This window comes from Anas platyrhynchos, chromosome 7, assembly GCF_047663525.1.
Source record: "Anas platyrhynchos isolate ZD024472 breed Pekin duck chromosome 7, IASCAAS_PekinDuck_T2T, whole genome shotgun sequence".
In the NCBI taxonomy this organism is placed as follows: domain Eukaryota; kingdom Metazoa; phylum Chordata; class Aves; order Anseriformes; family Anatidae; genus Anas; species Anas platyrhynchos.
Window position 1 is genome coordinate 34,972,560 of NC_092593.1, and position 18,914 is coordinate 34,991,473.

An 18,914-nucleotide genomic window follows, 5' to 3' on the forward strand; every position below is an offset into this window, starting at 1 on the left:
TTGTTCTATTCCTTTTTCTTTTCCTTAAAGAAACTATAACTGCTTTGCAAAGCTGTTTGAGATACTACTTACTTGTCATTATAATACAAAGTTCTAGCAACAGCATGTATGCAGGCAGGGATCAGTGGAAAACCTGTGAAGAGAAAACAGTATTTTCTTCATATATAAACCTACATACTAAGTAACTAGCTAAGCAAACATGCATCTCTTGCAGCAATCTTCTATATTTTCATCTCATCCAAATTATATACAATTGCAGAGTAAATAAAGTAACATCAATTCAGTCTCTGCTTTCCCAGATTTCTTTCAGAGGAGTGTATAAAACCTTATTCCCACTGTTTTATCGGGAAATCCATACCATTGTACAGATAGAAAAGGCAAATCAAATTATAACTATTCAGAATGTAACAAGCAATTCTTATTAACACATTTTTTTTTCAGACTGCAGTCCACAGTAATGCTAAATACTAAGTAATACTAAAAATATCAGTATATTTTTATATAAAACCAGCTTTGTCTGTTGTGGGACAGCTGACAATAGTGGTACCATGTCATGTTACGTATAAATGTGCCAATACAATGAAGTGCAATTCTCACTTGCAATTTGTGAATATGCTGTTGTGCATTACCTGAAATCACCACATCTGGCTTGTTAGTTTTAATACTGACATTACTTGAGATCTTTAGCTACTGCTATTCTGTATTTGCTTAGTGAACAATACAGGTCAAATGGAACTGCTGGAAAAATAAATCCTTGGTGATCTCTAACTCAGTTTTGACCCTCCACCCTAGACGTGGTCAGAGTTCTCTGAAAACAAACATTCGTTCCTGAATAAACATCTTCAAGATGAGGAACAATGAATAATTACTTCTTAATGTCTTTTTTATAATAGGAGACTATTTTCTCTACACAAAGGAGGAGTCGCTTCCTGACTCCAGTAATGCACAATCTCTCTTTCAGCAAAGATAGAGGTACATACAACTTCCTACGTTAATATTTCTAAGCCTGTTAAAACACCACAGACAAAGAAGAGGGGTGTGTCATCATTATTCAAAGCTGCCAGTGCAGAGAAGCAACAGGACAGCTGTTCAAATTCTCATGAAAGGAGTAAAAGATAACATTGGCCTGACAATACAGAATGTGAAATTGCATACCCCAGCCAAGAAGGTAATACCACATCAAGTGCTGTTTCTCAGCAAAAACAGCCACCACAATAAGAGTATGCAGGTAAACGCCTTCACACAGCATCCAGAAGTAGTTGCACCCCATTAGGTACAGGTAGATGAACTGTGACACTTTGCAGCTAATCTGCAGAAAAAGCAGAGTACAACATAATTCATAAATTGCAGGAATCTCAGAGAGATTTATTTGCAAAATGGAAAAAATACTGCTTGAGTCAAATATTCATATTTAGTTCTTTTTTTCAGTATGCTTACTTTTTTTTTTTTTTTTTAATTTTTATGGAATTAAATTTCCATACTTCATGGTGACTGAGTTGGTAACTGTGTCTGTATTCTTATTAAAGCCAACATGAGAACTTTGAGTTTCTCCAGCATAATGGCAGAGAGCAGTAATGATATTTCCCTTTAATGTAAATATTGACACAATTGACTATTCCAATCAAAAGGGGGTCTTTAAATTATTGAATGGTAACTACATCAGAAAATGTACTTTGATGAAGCTAATTCCCCTTTGGTTATACCAGTCATGCCATAGCAAATGATTTACATGTTGAAAACACTTAAAGAGATCCCAATTTCAACCTAGTCATAACTGAACTTAGGGCCAGGGGACAACTCATACAGTAGGTTCTAATAACAAGCTTTCTTGTTGGCATATATCTGTATTCAAAATATCCTCATATAGTCTTCAATTGAAATGGTTGTAGCTTATTTTGAAGAATAAAATGTGAGGTTGTTAAAAAGAAGTTATAACTTGCTCTTTTAGACACAGCACACCTTTTTTTTCTTCTGACATTGCTCCGTTTGAGTGATTGATCTCGTTATGGCACTTAGCTTAAACCAAATAAAATATTGCTTTACCACGTTCTACTACCTAATTCACTTACTGATGATTATTAGCAGCTATCTCAGGCATATTATCCAGAATTTTTATGAGCTTTTGAAAGGTTAAAGAGAATTGATATTTTTACTTGATTCCAACAGCTTCTGGATTTTTGCCCTAACTTTCACAGAATTTAAATTTATCTTCCAGGTCCAAATAAAAATAAAGCCATAGTTAGGGATTTGTTTGTTTATGTATTTGATTTTCAGGCTCTTCCGTTGCTATAACTCCTAGCCTTTTGGGACAGGCTACTGATTCACGCTTAACCCAGTATTATCAGGAAATGAGAGAGAGACAAATCAGACCCTAAGGGTTGGATTTTTTTAGTCTTTTTTAGTGTCAGTTTGATCTCCCTTCACAGAAAAATTAATTCTCATTACAACTCAAGATGGCAAAGCAAAAGCCACATAAAAGCTGACAGTGCCAAAATACATTCTAGAGCCTTTTTTTTTTTTTTTTTTTTAAAAAACTGCCCTTTCTTGGTGAATTCTACTGTCATAACCTCTCTGACATCATCTAGAATAGGCTGCTTCCTTGTCGTTGTTTCAGCGCAGACATGATCTGTACAAATTCAGAAGAGCAGTTCAGTATGCTCTGTCTCTGAAGCTGTTTTATTATTTCGAAACCTCAAATGTGAAATGCCCAAATCACTGTTAGCCATCTGTTGTAATACGTAACATTATTACACCGTTACTGAACATTTTAACCTTGCTATATACATCATTTCATCAACTATTCATGCCTCATTTGTCCCTTCTGCATTGCTGAAGTTTTTCACATACAAATCAACAAGGCTGCCAAATATACTTTCACTTACTGGATTAGTTGCAACTAACTCCTGATTGTTGGCAATTGCAGTCAGTGAAATTATTGTTACAACAGAGTTGCAAACAAAAGAGAAAAATAGATTTTTATGCAGGGTAATCCTTTGGCAACTCAAGCTCCTAGAAAAGAGAAACAAGAACAAATGAATACACGAGGGGACAGCTATGCGTAATTGGGGACAACTCTGAAATTTTGAAATACTAGAGCTCTTTATTTATTATGCAGTCTTACATCAACCCTTTCTTCAACTCCAGTCCGAATTTAATAGAATAATGTGAAAGGTAACACCTCCCCTTAATCTCCACTTATTTGACCACAGCAGGGAAGTCAGTACATTCAGTTCCAATACATTCACAACTAAAGACCTGCTTTGTAGTGGTTATCTAAAAAGGATTTTGATATGGGTAATGTATAACACATTTTGTATGATTTATACATTTGTTTTTGTTAGTACCTGATTATTTCCCAATTAACCATCATACCTGAGCCTGAGGAAGCTGTTCTACCCTATGTTTTCATTTATCCGAGCTGTCAAGGTTTTTGGAGGACAGTTCTATTCTACTCACATTCTCAGTCACTTATCTCCCCTAATCCTATAGCTACAGAAATACCCAGTAAGTAAATAGTGAATAACTTATCTGAACTTGTATATAACCAAGTTATAAACAGAATATTAACAGTTAAAAATGCCATATATAAATGCATTTGTGTTCATTTTCAACATTTAATTTGAACATTGCAATAAAATTAAATGTAAAAATATACTTTCAAATGTTTTTTTTTTTTTTTTAAAAAAACAAACCCAAACATTCAATAATATTAAACTATAGCTAACAATGACCATGGTCATAGCAAATTTCTGCTTATGTGCCATTCTATCAGGTCTAGCTTACTGCTACCGCAAGAGACAGAGTGCTGTTCATGCAAGTTTAAAAAAAAAAAACAAAAAACAAAAAACCAAAACAAAACAACAACAAAAAAAAAACAACAAAAAAACAAACACAAAAACAGCAATTTTACAGACACAAAAGATAGAAAGCCTACATAGAAATAAAAACAATTCAGATCGTTAGGATATTAAAGCACACAATTCCTGAAATAACATCCAAATAAATTCCAAATAACATCCATTTTGCTATAGAAGCAGATGATCGTTTTTTTTAAAAAAAATGGGCAAAAATTACCATTTTAGGTTTAGAATAGGGGGTGCACAGCACATAAGAGTAAACTGACTTATAACCATACAGCATGCCAGAGGCAGCAGATGGGTACAAAGCCCATCTTGCAGCATTCACGTTCCTTGGAGAAACCTACCCAACTGGCAGAGAGAGATGATTAAAGGCTGGGGAACAGTGGAGACATCTATTGGTTATTTCCAAGAAAGAACCCAGTTACCCAAGCCTGTGCTGTATAACTGCATCTCCCTCCCTCCATGTTTTAAGCAGCAATATGATGTACAACTAATTTGCAAAATGGAACAGCTCAGCCGGGGGGTAAAGTCTATCACTTTCAAATGCAACTGCTTTTCACTTGTAGAAATATCAGAAATACATGGACAGGGTCAGCAAGGGACAAGTCTGAATTGTTACACGGGGCGGGGGGGAGTGGAAATCAAGTTCTAAGTTTTCTATCTTTTTCAAACAACATGCCTGAAATAAAGACAAAGTATAGACATTAGTGATTTATCTTAAATTTTGGGGGCCAGCAGGACAGGAAGGAGAAGAACTTTATATTTTGAGAGAGAAATACAGAAATGGAATAGTCACAAAAGCTAGAGGAGCATGTTGAAATCTGTTGAGAACACAATGGATGAAACATGAAAACAAATGACCCCACTAACAAAAGAGATGGTCAAAAAAAGACAGTCTATAGAGATTACACTCCTTGGTTGCATTCTTTGCAACTATCACAAGAAGCGTGCATGAAGCATCCCAGAGATACATGGAGTAAGCAAATAGGTTCAGATATGCACAGCGTAATACCAGGAATCAGGCAGAAGAGGTTCTGCAAACCACACCATGGAGCCCTGAGGCTAAATACACTGAATTCAGGGAAAGGAAACCACTCCAGGAACCAGTGGTGCCACACAGAACACAGGTCAACCCTACATAAACTCCTGGTTGCCAAGCTTTACTTGACTGAGGAAAACACGAAAAAGTGTCCAAAATACAGAACACAGCTATGGATATAAGTTAAGTGATAAAGGGTATCTCACGAGGCTTTTTTTTTTTTTTTTTTTTTTATCCTTTTAATGCCCAAAACACAAAGCATTGATTATTAACATATGCATAGTGTTTATATTCTTTGAGTATGCATCCATATCTTTTTCCTATATGGCTCATATAGAAAGAAAGTAAGCAACACAAGATTCCAGCTAACAGCTCTGTGTAAACAAGTCCTGAAGAACCCTGGAAGTCTGTCTGCTTATTGTTAAGATTCAACACAGAGGCAAGGAAAAGCACGTACAGCTAATGGGGCCATCTCTCAGGGTCATCCAGCAGCTGTTCCTGTTGAATATTCAAACACACCCATCCACACCCACCTCCACCCATGCATAAAAGGATTGAAAGGATCACCGGACAAGAAACAAGAAAGCAAGACTGCTGACATTTAAAAACGAAGACTGCTTTTGGTAATAAAAGAATTTCTTCCTAAGTCTCCCCACCCTCCCTTTTCTGTTACCCTTCCTATAGACCTTCTGCTTTTCTTAGTGACATAATGCTCTTTAATCATTCCATTCTCATAATTATGATCTAAGACCATTCAAAAGACTTAACACTGGATTAAACACTGTGCAGAAAAATAAAAATAGACTTCCTGCTAAATTATATATTTCCTCTTTTCATTTGACTCCTGTATGTCTTGGGCACTATGGAAAAAATCATTTCTCCAGTACTTCCAGAAAAGAAAAAAAGGTTTTCAAAAACACCCAGATGTGTTTGGAGTAGATACTAAATAGATACTAAAGATACTAAAATAGATGTAAAGATACTAAAATGCAGCAAGATTCAACCAGTGAGATCCATATATTCACATGAGAAGAATTAGCCTTTCAGCTGAAATTAACTTCAAGTTACTTAGGAACCCTGTATCTACCAATCTATCATTCGGCTGTTTGCCCAGTCTATGTTTACTGTTGCTAACCCCTGTGAGTGCTGTCCTGTGAGTTGACATGATGCTTGATTAACAGTTTCTCCTTTATTTCATTTTTTGTTGTTTTCTGTTTGTGTGTGTATCTTTGAAATTATAGCTTCCCTTTCTCTGAATGCACTGTTCTATTCTGTTTTCTGTTGCCTACTTTTCTTTATGAAAACAACCTTAGAATTATTTTAAGAAAAACTTCCTATAAGACATGTGTGATTTACAGTACATAACAGAATAGGAATGCAGAGCCACTGCAAAAAGTTACTTTTATCTGATGAATTATCAGATAGGAAGATCAGAGTTCCAAGCTTATAGCTTGTTTTTAAAACAAGAACTCCAACCCACTTGGAGAACACAAGTCACAGACTGGCAAAGTATTTCTAATGAGGTAGTTTTCTGAAGAAAAAGAATTTCAACTGAAAAATAAAATGCACTAAAATCTGAAAAAAAATAAAGTCAAAATCTAAATAGTTTATACTTAAAAAACTGAGGATATTTGGAAAAAAAATAAAAGAAAAAAAAGTCAGTTTTCCTATGGAGAAATATCCAATCTTTCTGATCAACCCTACAGATATCCTGATGGTCAGCAAGTCAGCAAATGTCATCTGGAAATTATCGATCTGCTAACAGGATAAATTATCTGGAAACATGGCAAGTTCATAAGCACCCACACACAATAGCAAAAGAGAAATAAAGGAGAAAAAGAAGTCCACCTGTTAAAGCTACGAATAATTACACAGCATTCAGCTGATACATAATACATCCTGGTATTAATCTAGATCCTTAAATATCCTTCTGGTACTAAAAATACTTTAGAAGAACTGCATATCCCAAGAGAACAGCTTGTAGAGAACTTTCTTTAGCTTCCTTTAAATTTTTCAATTTCTTTTTATATCTGAACATAACCACAGTCTAGAATTGTGGTTTGTGGATCTGGATTAATTCCATGTGGTTCTTTGAGGATAGAGGATCCTTCTACCAGAGGGAGAAAAAAATCCCTGGAGGATATGACAAACATAGCATCATTCTAATGGTAGCAAAGCAAACTACCTTCTTTTGCAGTAAGTGCCACAAGTGGAGATGAAATTGGCTTGGTTTTCATATCAGAGTACAGAAAAATTGTTCTTCACTGTCTCTGAGCTCTTAAAATCATATTCAATATCTTTTTATTTTCTCCTTAGAAGTCTATGTCAAAGCATTTTTTCTACCATGGGAGATTTTTTTAGTTTTTATTTTTATCTTGAACTTTTTCTTGTGAGGTTTACAGTAATAGCATTGCACATTTTTATTTTATTTTATTTTTTTTCAATGGAAAATCAACCTTATAAAGACTTGGGGTCATTTCATGTTTTGATTTTGTGGAGGGAAAGTGAACTTGGAAATAGTTGGGAACAAGTCAGAAAAAGCTGAGAAGTAATCTTGAATACTGTATTTCAAAGAGAAGTTACTAAGTTGAAACACTGTTAGGAATTTATTGCAAATTTAGGCAAATAATGCATATCTAAATTGGAAATGTGATAGCCAGCCAGGTGTGACTAACAACAATGATGTTTAGCAGACATTTGCGACCCCTATCAAATCAAATCAAAGTCCAGAGCATGAGAAAAGCAAAATCTGACCCAGCCCCACCATTACTGGTATACGTGCTACTCATGTTTACATATCAGGAACAATTATGGGTGGGGTGAGATGGTAGCGGTAAGAAACACGCAAGTCTGTAGTGCAGATCTTTCTTTTCCAATGAAAATCGATGCAGATTGAACTACTGTGAGTTAACAAGGAAAGCCTGCACTGTGCAGTGCAGCATTTGGCAGAGCTAACAAGTCATCTCTGACAGCACTGCACTTTGCCTCAGCTCTGCTCGTGTGGCAACACGGGTTTCAGTGATCCTGGTTTCAGCTTTCTACTAAGCCTCATCAACTTCTAAGAAAAAAAAGTTTCACAGGAAAGAGTTCGCAAAATGTGAAGTACTAAGCAGACGTAATTTTAAAAGATCCCTGCAGTATGCTGCACTTCGTCATGACATGGTAATACACGGCTCAAACTTTCTTGCCAGAAGATAGAGCATTAACTTGTAGTCAGTGGATAAGGCATACCATCACAGTTGTAACGTGGTGAATAATACAAAGGGGGATTATTTATATTGTTCCCATTCCTAATGTTGCTCTTAGCTTTGTTTTCTTTACAATTTATCATATTTTGTGGCTACCTACTTTGGAATAGTACTTTATCCATCATATATCGCCAGTATTTTGCTTTCCATTTGCTGTTTACTTTGGTCCATGCTTGACATATCCACATCTTCAGTTATTATTAAAAACAAACAAGCAAGCAAGCAAACAGCCCTCCTTCCCCTGCAAACACTTGTTTAATAATTGTTACGTTTTCCAGTGCCATTTTCCTATTTCTCATTTTCAACATATGCTACACTTTTTAATTTGAAGACTTGGGATTTTAGGTATCTGAGAAAAGAAACCTAAATTTTTATTATATCATGTTCAATGCCAATCCAATATACTGTTTTTTTTCACCTTCTTGTTCTGTCTAATTTTCTGGGATATCTAGTGTTCTAAAAGTATTGAAACTATGATGCAATGACTAATTTTACTTATTTTACAAAGTTTACAAATTTTACAAAGAATTTTACTTATACTTACTTAAAATAAAAGAATATGCCAAGAGAAATCAGAAGTGATGCAATTGAGAGACCATGTCCTATAATGGCCAAATAATACAAGTTCAGAGCCGTCTGCAATACAAGAACAAAATCAAATACTTGTGATGCGGATACAACTATTATTAATAAGCACAAGCACATATCTTCTACTTACAAAATTATTATAACAGGATGAAGATAATAAAAACATTACTGATAATGATGAATCAAATCCGGAATCCTACAAATCAACATCTTACTAAAATCTTTCTGTAGGGCACGTAACAGATTGAATAAAGTTGCTATGACTTAGCAGTTCAAACGTTAGGTTTTTTTAAAACTATGTACTAACTATGCTTCTTCTGAGTATTTATATAAATCTGGTTATTTATGTTACTGTGCTGGGTGCTCTCCTGTCTGAGGCTTAACTTATCTATTTATGCATCTCTTAAGCAAAACATGTTAGTGTGCTTTACATATTAATTTATTTCTTTATTGCTCATAAATTTTTCTCCCATCATTTGAAAAAATACTTCCTTCCAAGAAAGCTGTGATTGTGATATCGGAACATTACCTTTCATTTCAAGAATGAAAAACATTTACAACTCAAAAATAGTAAAGACTAAATGCTATTATTCAATAAATCTACCATCAAATTCCAGTATTATGAAAAGCTAGGTACATAGCAAAAATAAAAACCAAGAACTGGTAAAGTAAATATTTGGCATATATGCATGTTAACATCAATTCTTTCCCTAATAACAAAACTATTTTCAGTTATGGAATCTGTTTCTCAAAATCACTTAGTTGGCATTAAATACAATATAATCATTTTGCACACAAGAAAATGAAGATCTTTGGGTTTAACCTTTTCCTATCACAATCAAGTATAATTATATCTACAATCTATTAGGAAGAATCCTTGGGCTCATATACTCCATAGTCTGTGTCTCCAATTTAAGCTCTGAATGGTTGCAGCCTGCTACATACATATGGACTTTTCAAATCACATAAAGAGATACAAAGTAAAGCTTTAAGAAACGTTATTAGATGAGACAAGGGTACCTATTTGTAGAATAGTAAGAATTGAAGAACAGCTAGAATGTTTTAAGTTATTATATTTTTTTTAAATATATAAAAAGGGAGTTAAAGTAATGCAGTAGTTTAAGTGAAATTTTCATAAGAAATCTGGAATTGAGAAAATAAGTGCTACCCTGGAACGGTAAAGACTGTCTATGTATGTATTTCTATGGAAGGTCCATATGATATCCCACATGACAACCTCATTCAGTGACCAATTTAAGACAAAGTAGCATGTTTAAGATTTTGAACATTTCTGCACAATTTAGAACTGGCCCTAAACAGTGGTACGCTAGGGACTACAGAGGGACTGTAGTGGTATGCTAGGGACTACCATGACAATAAGAATTGAGCAATGGACAAGAGCCATGTTTATTGTGCATTATCTAACCTGCCCTGAAAGAAGGCCACAAAGAAGCTCCTCACATTATTCATACAGGAAGACCTGGATTGATCTAATCCTCTCTGAATAACATTCTCTCAGTTTCTAGTCAAATATTACCAAGAAACAATGAGTTGATAAATCTCTACTAGTAGAATTAAACTGCCATGGACATACTCAATTGATTTGAGAAAAAGCAATGCAGAAGTGCTTTATTATCACCTTTTCTCAATGTGGTTTCTTGGTAAATAACCTTAAACATTCTGACAGCAATGATGCAAGCAGTTAGGATCCCTATTTGTATCAAGAATACTGCCATCTAGTCTATCTACTGTTAATGTGCTTTTTTCCCATGAGGCCTAAATTCACTCACAATCTATCCTTACATGTTATATTTCTATTTTTGGGGCATTTATGGTGTCATTTTACTGATTCTTCCCATGCCTGAATGTGTTTTATAAACATTATGAATACTACTGGTGGACAGAGGCTTTTTGCGGGGGTGGGGGATAGGAATATGTAATTGTATCTACTATACCCTCACATATCACAGACTGTCTCAGCAGTTGGAGCTTTACGACATTTTTTTCCCTAAATCTGCCAATGGATGGACATCCAAGCGAAAGTCTATGGAAGTGCTATCTATATAGATACCCACACAAATTAGAGTGCACACAGTCTACCTTTGATACATAGGAAAAAAAAAACACAAACAACTCACAAAGCATGTTTTTTCCATTTGTGTGGGCAGCTTAGTAATTCAAAAACTGAAAAAAAGAAATTGCTCTTGTGAGCCAGGACACAAGACATTCACAGGGGAAAGGGCCACTGGGGAAAACAAACCCTAGCTAACACTTCTTATCACTTACTAACCTTTGGCCACTCAATCCACTCAACTAAAGCTTGCCTACACTTTTGTAAAGCAGAAAATATTAGCTCTGCTTTTCATATTACATTGGAAAACAAAACAAAATTAAAAAATAAAAATAAAAAATCCCAGTTCTTAATGCTGCCTGGAAGATGTACTAAGTCCAAATAAAACTGTGGACCTGCTGAAAATCTGTCACTATGAGTTAATTGGATAAACCCATGCACTTAGCAGGGTAGCAGGGTCTTCCAGAGAAGTGCAAATGTCCTGCAGTTCTGCTGAGCTTGCACCCTACTTCAAAATTACAGAGCAAAATGTAACGGATGTGCTTTTAAGGAGTACGTTTTGCTTACCAGTAGGTGAATGTGGATGGCATAAACAAGTACTAGTACTAGTTCACATTTAAAATACCCACAAACAAAAATGATAACATATTAATCATGTAGTTAAAATCAGCTGTGAAAGACTTTTTTTTTTTGAGTCTGCTTTGAACAATACATCCTCCTTATTCAGCATGTTTTATCTTTTTGCATTTTGATGTTACATTAACTCTGATGTCTAATTTTTTAGATGTTAAATTGTTCAGACCAATTTCTTAATTGGTGACACGCATTTGTTCATTTCCTACCTTCACTTTTTCATGCGTATAGATATTACACTGGGTGTAGTTTGTCCATGTCCTGTTGCTTTCTGGGTGTCTAAACCAGTTCCCACTTGGATCACAGATCTTCGTCACTTTTTCTACAGCCAAAGCAGTTGGAAAGAAAAACAAAAAAAGAAAAACAAGACGAAAACACAACAGTCAGCACTGAAGCTCTACTTCCTGATGCCTAGTATTTCACGAAAAAAAGATTGGCAAACAAATGACAGCTTTATTAATATGACTAGAGAGACACTGCTTGTTACTATGAATTCTGAGAAACTAGAGGCCATTGCTTTTGCTTGGCAAGGGCAACTGATGATCTGTTCTTCTTAAGAAAATAAATAGATTTTCCTCTTCCAATCCAGTTAAGTATCAAAATATATGAAACTGTTGCAGAACTACCAGATGAAGTGACAGGAATGGCTTCTTTAATATCTAAGACATAAACTGATGTCTGACATCCTACCACTGTAAATTAGGATCGGACAGGCAGGAAAATATTAATAGAGAAACTGCTCAAGAACCAGACTGGAAAGTTTCCGGGACCATATGATGATTTCTACCTAATCAGATGAAGAAAGGCATCAAAAGACCTTGGGAAATACTAAATGCAGTAGAAGCAGACAAGAGTTGACATCTATGACATTTTCCACATGCTCACAAATGCAAAGTTAAGCTTACAGAAATGGGAAAAGATTCATTTGGAGAAACTCTTATTGACTTCAACAGCTAAACTGAGGTAAAATAAATAATGTTTCTGCTTATTTCTCAGAGGGAAAATCTCATCTCTATGAAGAAAGAACTGTCATCTAAATTCTATTTGTATTTCCTCATCTACAGAATCCTACTAAGGCACATTTCAAAACAAAACAAAACAAAACCAATAACAACAAAACCACTAACTTGCCAATATTGTATGTGATAAAGGGAAAGTTAAAATAATGGATTTGGAGTTAGTTAAATTCTAGTACATTTGTGACTTGAGTGGAGCAAAGAGTAGGCTTTTTATTAAGCAACATGTTGATGCAGAAGCCCGTGCATGCTTACCTGATGGATTGAAATCCTGAAAGTAGTCAGGACAACGCTGTACTGACACAGTACCTGCAGCAACATCACTCCAGCACAACCAGCCATCCCATGTCCTGTTACAGTAAGGACCTACGAACAAGTAGACACCTGATAATAAACTAACAAACCTCCTTTCACAAGTAAGGTATCTTTTGAAAGATGAGTCTTTCAAAAGTAAGATATAGCACTGCGTATGTTAAGTTTCTCACTTGCAGCAATGAGTTTTCTTCGTAAAGAAAAAAAGCAAATATAACATTTAGCGAAGTTAATTATAACTTCATGTAATAGAAACAGCTTCTTTCTTTGAACATGTTTTAGAATACATATCTTTCTTTGAAAAGATATGTTTTAGAATACGTATCTTTCTTTGAACATGTTTTAGAATACATCATCATTTACCTTCAAACAGTCTGCATCTACAGTTTACAAACCTCATCAGATTTAGAGCATGGTAGGGTAACATTCTTTGGGAAAAGCAAAATACATCAACTCAGACTGAATAATGCACATGAACAAAGAGCCTTAAATTTGCAAAGACCATTTTAATGAATGTATTTACACTTTGGATGTACACCAAGCCTCTCTAATATGTGTTTACTAGCTCATTGAAAACACACTGGTATCCTAGAAGCCATCAGAAAGCCCACATGGGAGGCAGCCAGAGTTCCTTGTCCTCAGGTAGAGCTGAGCCTGCAGATACTTCTCTAACTGCTCCAGGACTGGGATGTCAGAGTCATTGTTCCGGAGCCTGTTTCAATGCCTCACTGAACTAACACAGATTTTTAATATCTATATGTAGGCATGCAGAATGACTGACCTACAGATTTGAAAATATTTTTGTATCTTCCTTCAGTTTCCTATTCAACACGTAATAACATCTTCTCCCTGCTCCCTAAACTATCTCAAAGGATGCGTATTTCAAACATCACATAGTTCCTCTTTGTATCTAGAGATTTTCCCATTTGTCCAGATCCTTTTAAACTCGTGGTTCCCTGGGCTGGACATAAACTTACACTGTCATACTCATATCCATTTCTGACCTCCAGACATTGCTTTTCTCCAAAGAAACATTTCAGAAGACAAAAATACTCCATGTAATTATCTCTTTTTTCCCCCTAAACCATTCAATGCTTTCAGAAGTTATGAAGTTGGAAATAATTTCCATTTTTTACTCTGGATATCTGTTTAAATTACCATTTTCTAATGTCATCAGAAATAAAAGCTTTGTGTTATTTACAATATAGTGGATGTAATTCAATGGGCATTACATTAACTATAATACACAGTATTACTCTGAGTTCCAAAATGATGTTTCTAAAATATGGTATGAACAGAACCTGAAAAAATTGTTATCAATATAAGCAATGATTAATATAATAAAAGGATCCTGGATTACTTCAGTTATATCTATTGACCACCTCCCTCTGGAAAATCTTATGAGAAAATAAACTCTACCTTCTTTCCTATGAATGGGATCTTGCATAATTTTCTGGTAGCATTCATACTGTGCTGTCATAATTTTATTCCGTGTAACACTCAGTTGAGCGTAGTCCTCTGTTATATTCTGATGCCCCTCAGCTGGTATGGCAGTAGCAAAAAACTAGGAAGAATAAGACTTATTTTTAGCAAGTCACTTTTAAATGTATTTTTAATGAATTTGGATCTACTACTCACATAAAAACTGATAAAAGTTTCTTTAACTTCATTCACTTTAAATATTATATTTCAAATATTATTTTACTGAAGGAAAGTGATCTTAAATCTTACTACTGACGATCTGATTTTGTAGTTTTCTGGCTAATATAGGCATATCAACAATTACCATAAACTTCTCTGCTAGCAAAAGATATGCTGGCTTTAACAGAGGTAATTAGTTTGTTAGCATAGGAAATAAATGGAGGATATAAGGCAGTAAAGATTCTGCTTTGTGGAAACTATATTTGAACTTATTAGCTTTTAGAAAATAGCAATTTCTCTGGTGTTCTGTATATACTTGGATTACACACAAACTGGAATTCATTAAAGAAAATATAAAAAAAGATAAAACTCACCATAGTAACCAAGAAGAAGAACAGCAAAAATGTGATCCAGTTTTTTGTCATTTTTGTATCTGGTGCAGTGTATTTTATGTTGCAATCAAATGAAGTCAAACTGCAATGTAAAAAAACAGGAAAAAAATGGTAAACCACAAAAGCCAAAACTGATAAAAGACTTGATATTTTCTTTCTGCAATAGAACAAATCAATGGAAGTCCACTAAATTTTTAGTCTCACATGGTGCCATGTGATATACATGGAGATGTATAATATGACGAGAAGAAAATGCCAGTAGCAAATTCCAGCAGCCAGGTTTTTGCTGCACCAACACCTCCATCTCTCACAGGAAAGGCAGGAAGGGCCTCTCACTGCTTCAGCTAACACCACTTCTCTGGAGGATTTGCCCCAGTTGGGAAACTGGTGCCCACTCTGACAAATATGTGGCAATTAACAACTTTCAAAGTTCAAGATCTGAGTTGGCTCCTTGACATCTCTGCTTTGGCCAGTAGACCATGCTGCAGTTCAGTGTACTCTAAAGTAGACTTAGATTTCTACACACACACAATTATTTCCTATTCTCTTCATACCAGCTGATTTTTAATTTTGCTATTTCTTGAAGAACAGATCTAATAAGTAGCTGCTTTAACTGAAAGTCACAACCTTGTAAGGATAAAAAAGGCAACGTAAGAGATAGTTGCAAGCTATAAAATAGTTTCTGTATATACAGTAGCTGTAAAATATATAGATAACAGAATGATTCAAAAAAACTGTAATTATCTGACAGTACAGACTATTCTAGAATTTGATCCTTAAAGTGTACAATGCAACTAAGTCAAAAAATATACAAAATGATTTCTTAATCACCTTGATCACCTGTTTTGCAATAGAATTAAGTCATAGAAGGATAGAATTCTGAGTAATAGCACGAACAGCATTTTGTAGGCTATACACTCTACACAATATGAGATCACTGTTGTTTATTGTAAAACTTGATGACAATACAAGAAGCCTGTTGTAAAATCAATTACTGTTTTACCTGTTTAACCCAGAGTAATCTTTCTCTATTTTTACCACTGGCATGCAATCCTCTAACACTGATTGCTGGAAATTGCTCAGGTAATTCAGCAAGACGCTGAAATTCAAATATGCTGTTTGGAAGGTTCTTAAAACACTAAAAGACAGACCAACTGATGTACATGAAATATATTCACAATGAACTCTATAATATAATAGTTCTTCAGAAAATTCGTATTTGATGAGAACTGCAGTGAATTGATTATTGCAAAAATCACCGTCTGACACATACAGAATGGCAACTTTGTAGTGTTTATTACTGAAGACATTGTTAATAAAAATCTAAATATCCATGTGCAATGACTAAGGATTGACCAAAAACAAAACATAAATGAAGACATCGTAATTAGTAAAGAGACAATATGATTTCAATTCTGCATGACAACAGAGGGCAGGGGTGCATACATTCAAATTTGTTACAATCCCTTAAGTCAATTTTAGTTGTGCCTAATTACCTAGTGGGGAAAGAAAGAAAAATAGTACTGGCCTTCTAAGGAAATCAGAATGATCTGCTTGTATATAAAGTAATAGAATAATCCTCTCTCTGTCTCTCCAACGTATGCCAAAACACATCTGCACAGGGTTAAAAGCCATACATGATGTGAACAGAACAAGGAAAGAGAGGAATCAAGTAGAACACAGCATCCTTAATTTATTATTTGTTTTTCTACTTGCATACAAAGAAGTTAGAAATAATTTTCTCCACAATAGTTCCAATAATCCTTCTGCTAAAAGGAACGTTGGATGGCAAGTTTAAAATAAATGTTGGCAAATATTGCCCTCACTTAACCTTGCTTATTTTTATTTATCTAAAAGATATAATATCATAGAAGCAATGGCAGAATTCATCTGCTTTGCTTCACAGCCCATGATCATTTCAATGTCACAGTATCAGAAGTCATCCTGTAGCCTGGTTCCTTTAAGGGTCTGAATCTTTTCTTATCTAGTGGTTCTGTAGATATTTCCTATCAAGTATTCCAGTATCCAGCATTAAATTATTAATTTTTCCCAGGAGGTAAAAGATTAAGTCAAGTCTATAATTCACTCAGTGCTTTCCACTCGGTCCACACAGTTACTAACTGCAAAGCCAAAAACTTATACATAGACAAAAAAATCCTCTTCCCGAACATCACTACTTTTGGATTTAATTACAGAATGCAGGGTGAAGGTCATTCAGATGCCTATTTGGACTTCAGCAAACCATTTATTGCATCATCAGATGAATTCATTCACTCAAAATCTATTCCAGTTGGTTTGGACAAGAACTTGTAGAGGAAGATAAAACATTTTCTCAGGAATGGCCAGCAGTATGCTCAGTTCATTGACTGAGGTAGCAAGCCAGCACTCCTGAGAAAGTAAGGCTGCTTTTATTAATCGCCTGTTCAGATGAGCTGAAAACCAAACAATTCTTGGAGTGTTCTCTGCCTATCCCAGCTGGGAAGTAGGAGATGCACAAGGCAAGGAAATTAACAGTAAATGAGAGACATCGTCAGATTTCTTTACCAAATAATGCTCCCCCAGTTGTTGCTCTGTTATTAAACATCTTTGACAACTCTACTGCAGGGATAAAAGGACATCTTTATTGGACCGAGATTAATTTGAGTGTAATGAAAGTTAACTTGAGGGAAAAGACGGTAGAGGCTTATTCAGAATCACCCAGTGCCACTCAGACAGTGGGGATCTGAACAAAAGCCATCAGGATTGTGATTTATATGATAGGTGTTGAAAGAAACTGTAAGCCAGTGGGGACACACTAGGACAGTTCTGCCTTATTGATTTTCCCAGTAAAACACAATGTCAGTGGGAAGAGAATGGTGAATTTCAATAACAAATCAGATCTTCAAAATCTCATTTTTGTTTTTAGTGTGTTCTGTACTGAACACCAAGACAGCTGAAAACAACAAAAAACAACCAACCAAAGACAAAAACGAAACCACAACTCAGTAACCTTGAACTGCCTGCTTTTTGTCTTGATTTTTGCCCAAATTAATGATACTCCACAGGCCCATGCAATGTTTCTCACTGATAGCACTGACATCTACTGAAGAAGAATTAATTCAAAAGGAACTGCAAGCTGAACTTAGCCAAAAAAAGTCACTGGTGTAGCTTTAACAGATGTTCACATTTCTCTTCCTCCTGCTTTCTCTACAGAGCCATCCATCCTGCCTCATCAGCTGTTTCTACTTTTAACCTTTTCCCATCCTCCCAAGAATAAATGTCGCCCTCGCTGAGCTCCAGACACTTCCCATTTCAATGACAAACCAAAAGGGTAAACAAAAAATAAAAATAAAAAGTGGAAAAATACTGTTTTGAACTTCAATCACTTGACCACACTTAATGCATCAAGAAAAACCTCAGGCTTCTACCTACGGCAGTTACTCTTAAACTTGACTTGAAGTCCGAGTGCAGCTCCGTATGGGTGGCATGGGCGGGAGAGCCTACTTACACTTACATCATTGCAGGTAACTCCATTCTTATGCACAAACGTATTTCACTAATCATCTGGTCAACTTTGATTCACCCAAGGAAAGAAAACATTTTCAATATAAATCACATTAGCTCTAGCAATGTTACAATCTTGCAACACTGAAGTTGAACGTGCATATATAGATGTATATCCTTCCTCTCTGGCTTAAAGCAGGGATCAGAATGGCTGTTTTCTTAACAAAAAAACCCTCTTCCTGTTATTCTAGCACTCCCTGATTTTGTCTGGTTGGACTCCCTCTCAGATACAGGCTATTTTGATACAGGTTATTTTGTTATTTCTGATTCTTTTCAGAGAGGGGCATGTGATTCAAAGCATTTCAAACCCCGGGCAAGGTTTGGTTGTTTCAGTCCAAGGTACAGGCAAAAAAAAACCAAGTTGCAAAATGCCCAACCCTTTCCAAACATCCTTGATTTGAATTGCTGTCTTACACTGTTAGAAAAATCCAGTGGTCTCCAATGGAACTAAAGAGTCATTCACACCTCCATTCACATAAACCTTGAGAGAAAAACTGCTCGTTAATGGACAGATTCTCTTTCAAGAATAAGGGCTTCTGCTCACCAAATTCATTTAGTCCTGGAAGTGGAC

General features: G+C 35.3%; 1 protein-coding gene across 3 annotated transcripts in view; it reads right to left on the reverse strand.

The window, feature by feature from the left end:
- CALCRL (calcitonin receptor like receptor) overlaps nt 1–18,914 on the reverse strand; it is a 67,146-nt gene that overhangs the window by 12,632 nt on the left and 35,600 nt on the right. For all 3 annotated transcript variants that reach the window (XM_038181881.2, XM_038181880.2, XM_038181882.2), the window contains 8 exons: nt 14,783–14,882; nt 14,187–14,331; nt 12,711–12,821; nt 11,649–11,761; nt 8,692–8,783; nt 2,883–3,009; nt 1,156–1,309; nt 73–133 (listed from right to left, as the gene is read on the reverse strand). In XM_038181881.2, the coding sequence (XP_038037809.1) occupies nt 73–133; nt 1,156–1,309; nt 2,883–3,009; nt 8,692–8,783; nt 11,649–11,761; nt 12,711–12,821; nt 14,187–14,331; nt 14,783–14,882 (903 nt within the window). The remainder of the gene's footprint in view (nt 1–72; nt 134–1,155; nt 1,310–2,882; nt 3,010–8,691; nt 8,784–11,648; nt 11,762–12,710; nt 12,822–14,186; nt 14,332–14,782; nt 14,883–18,914) is intronic.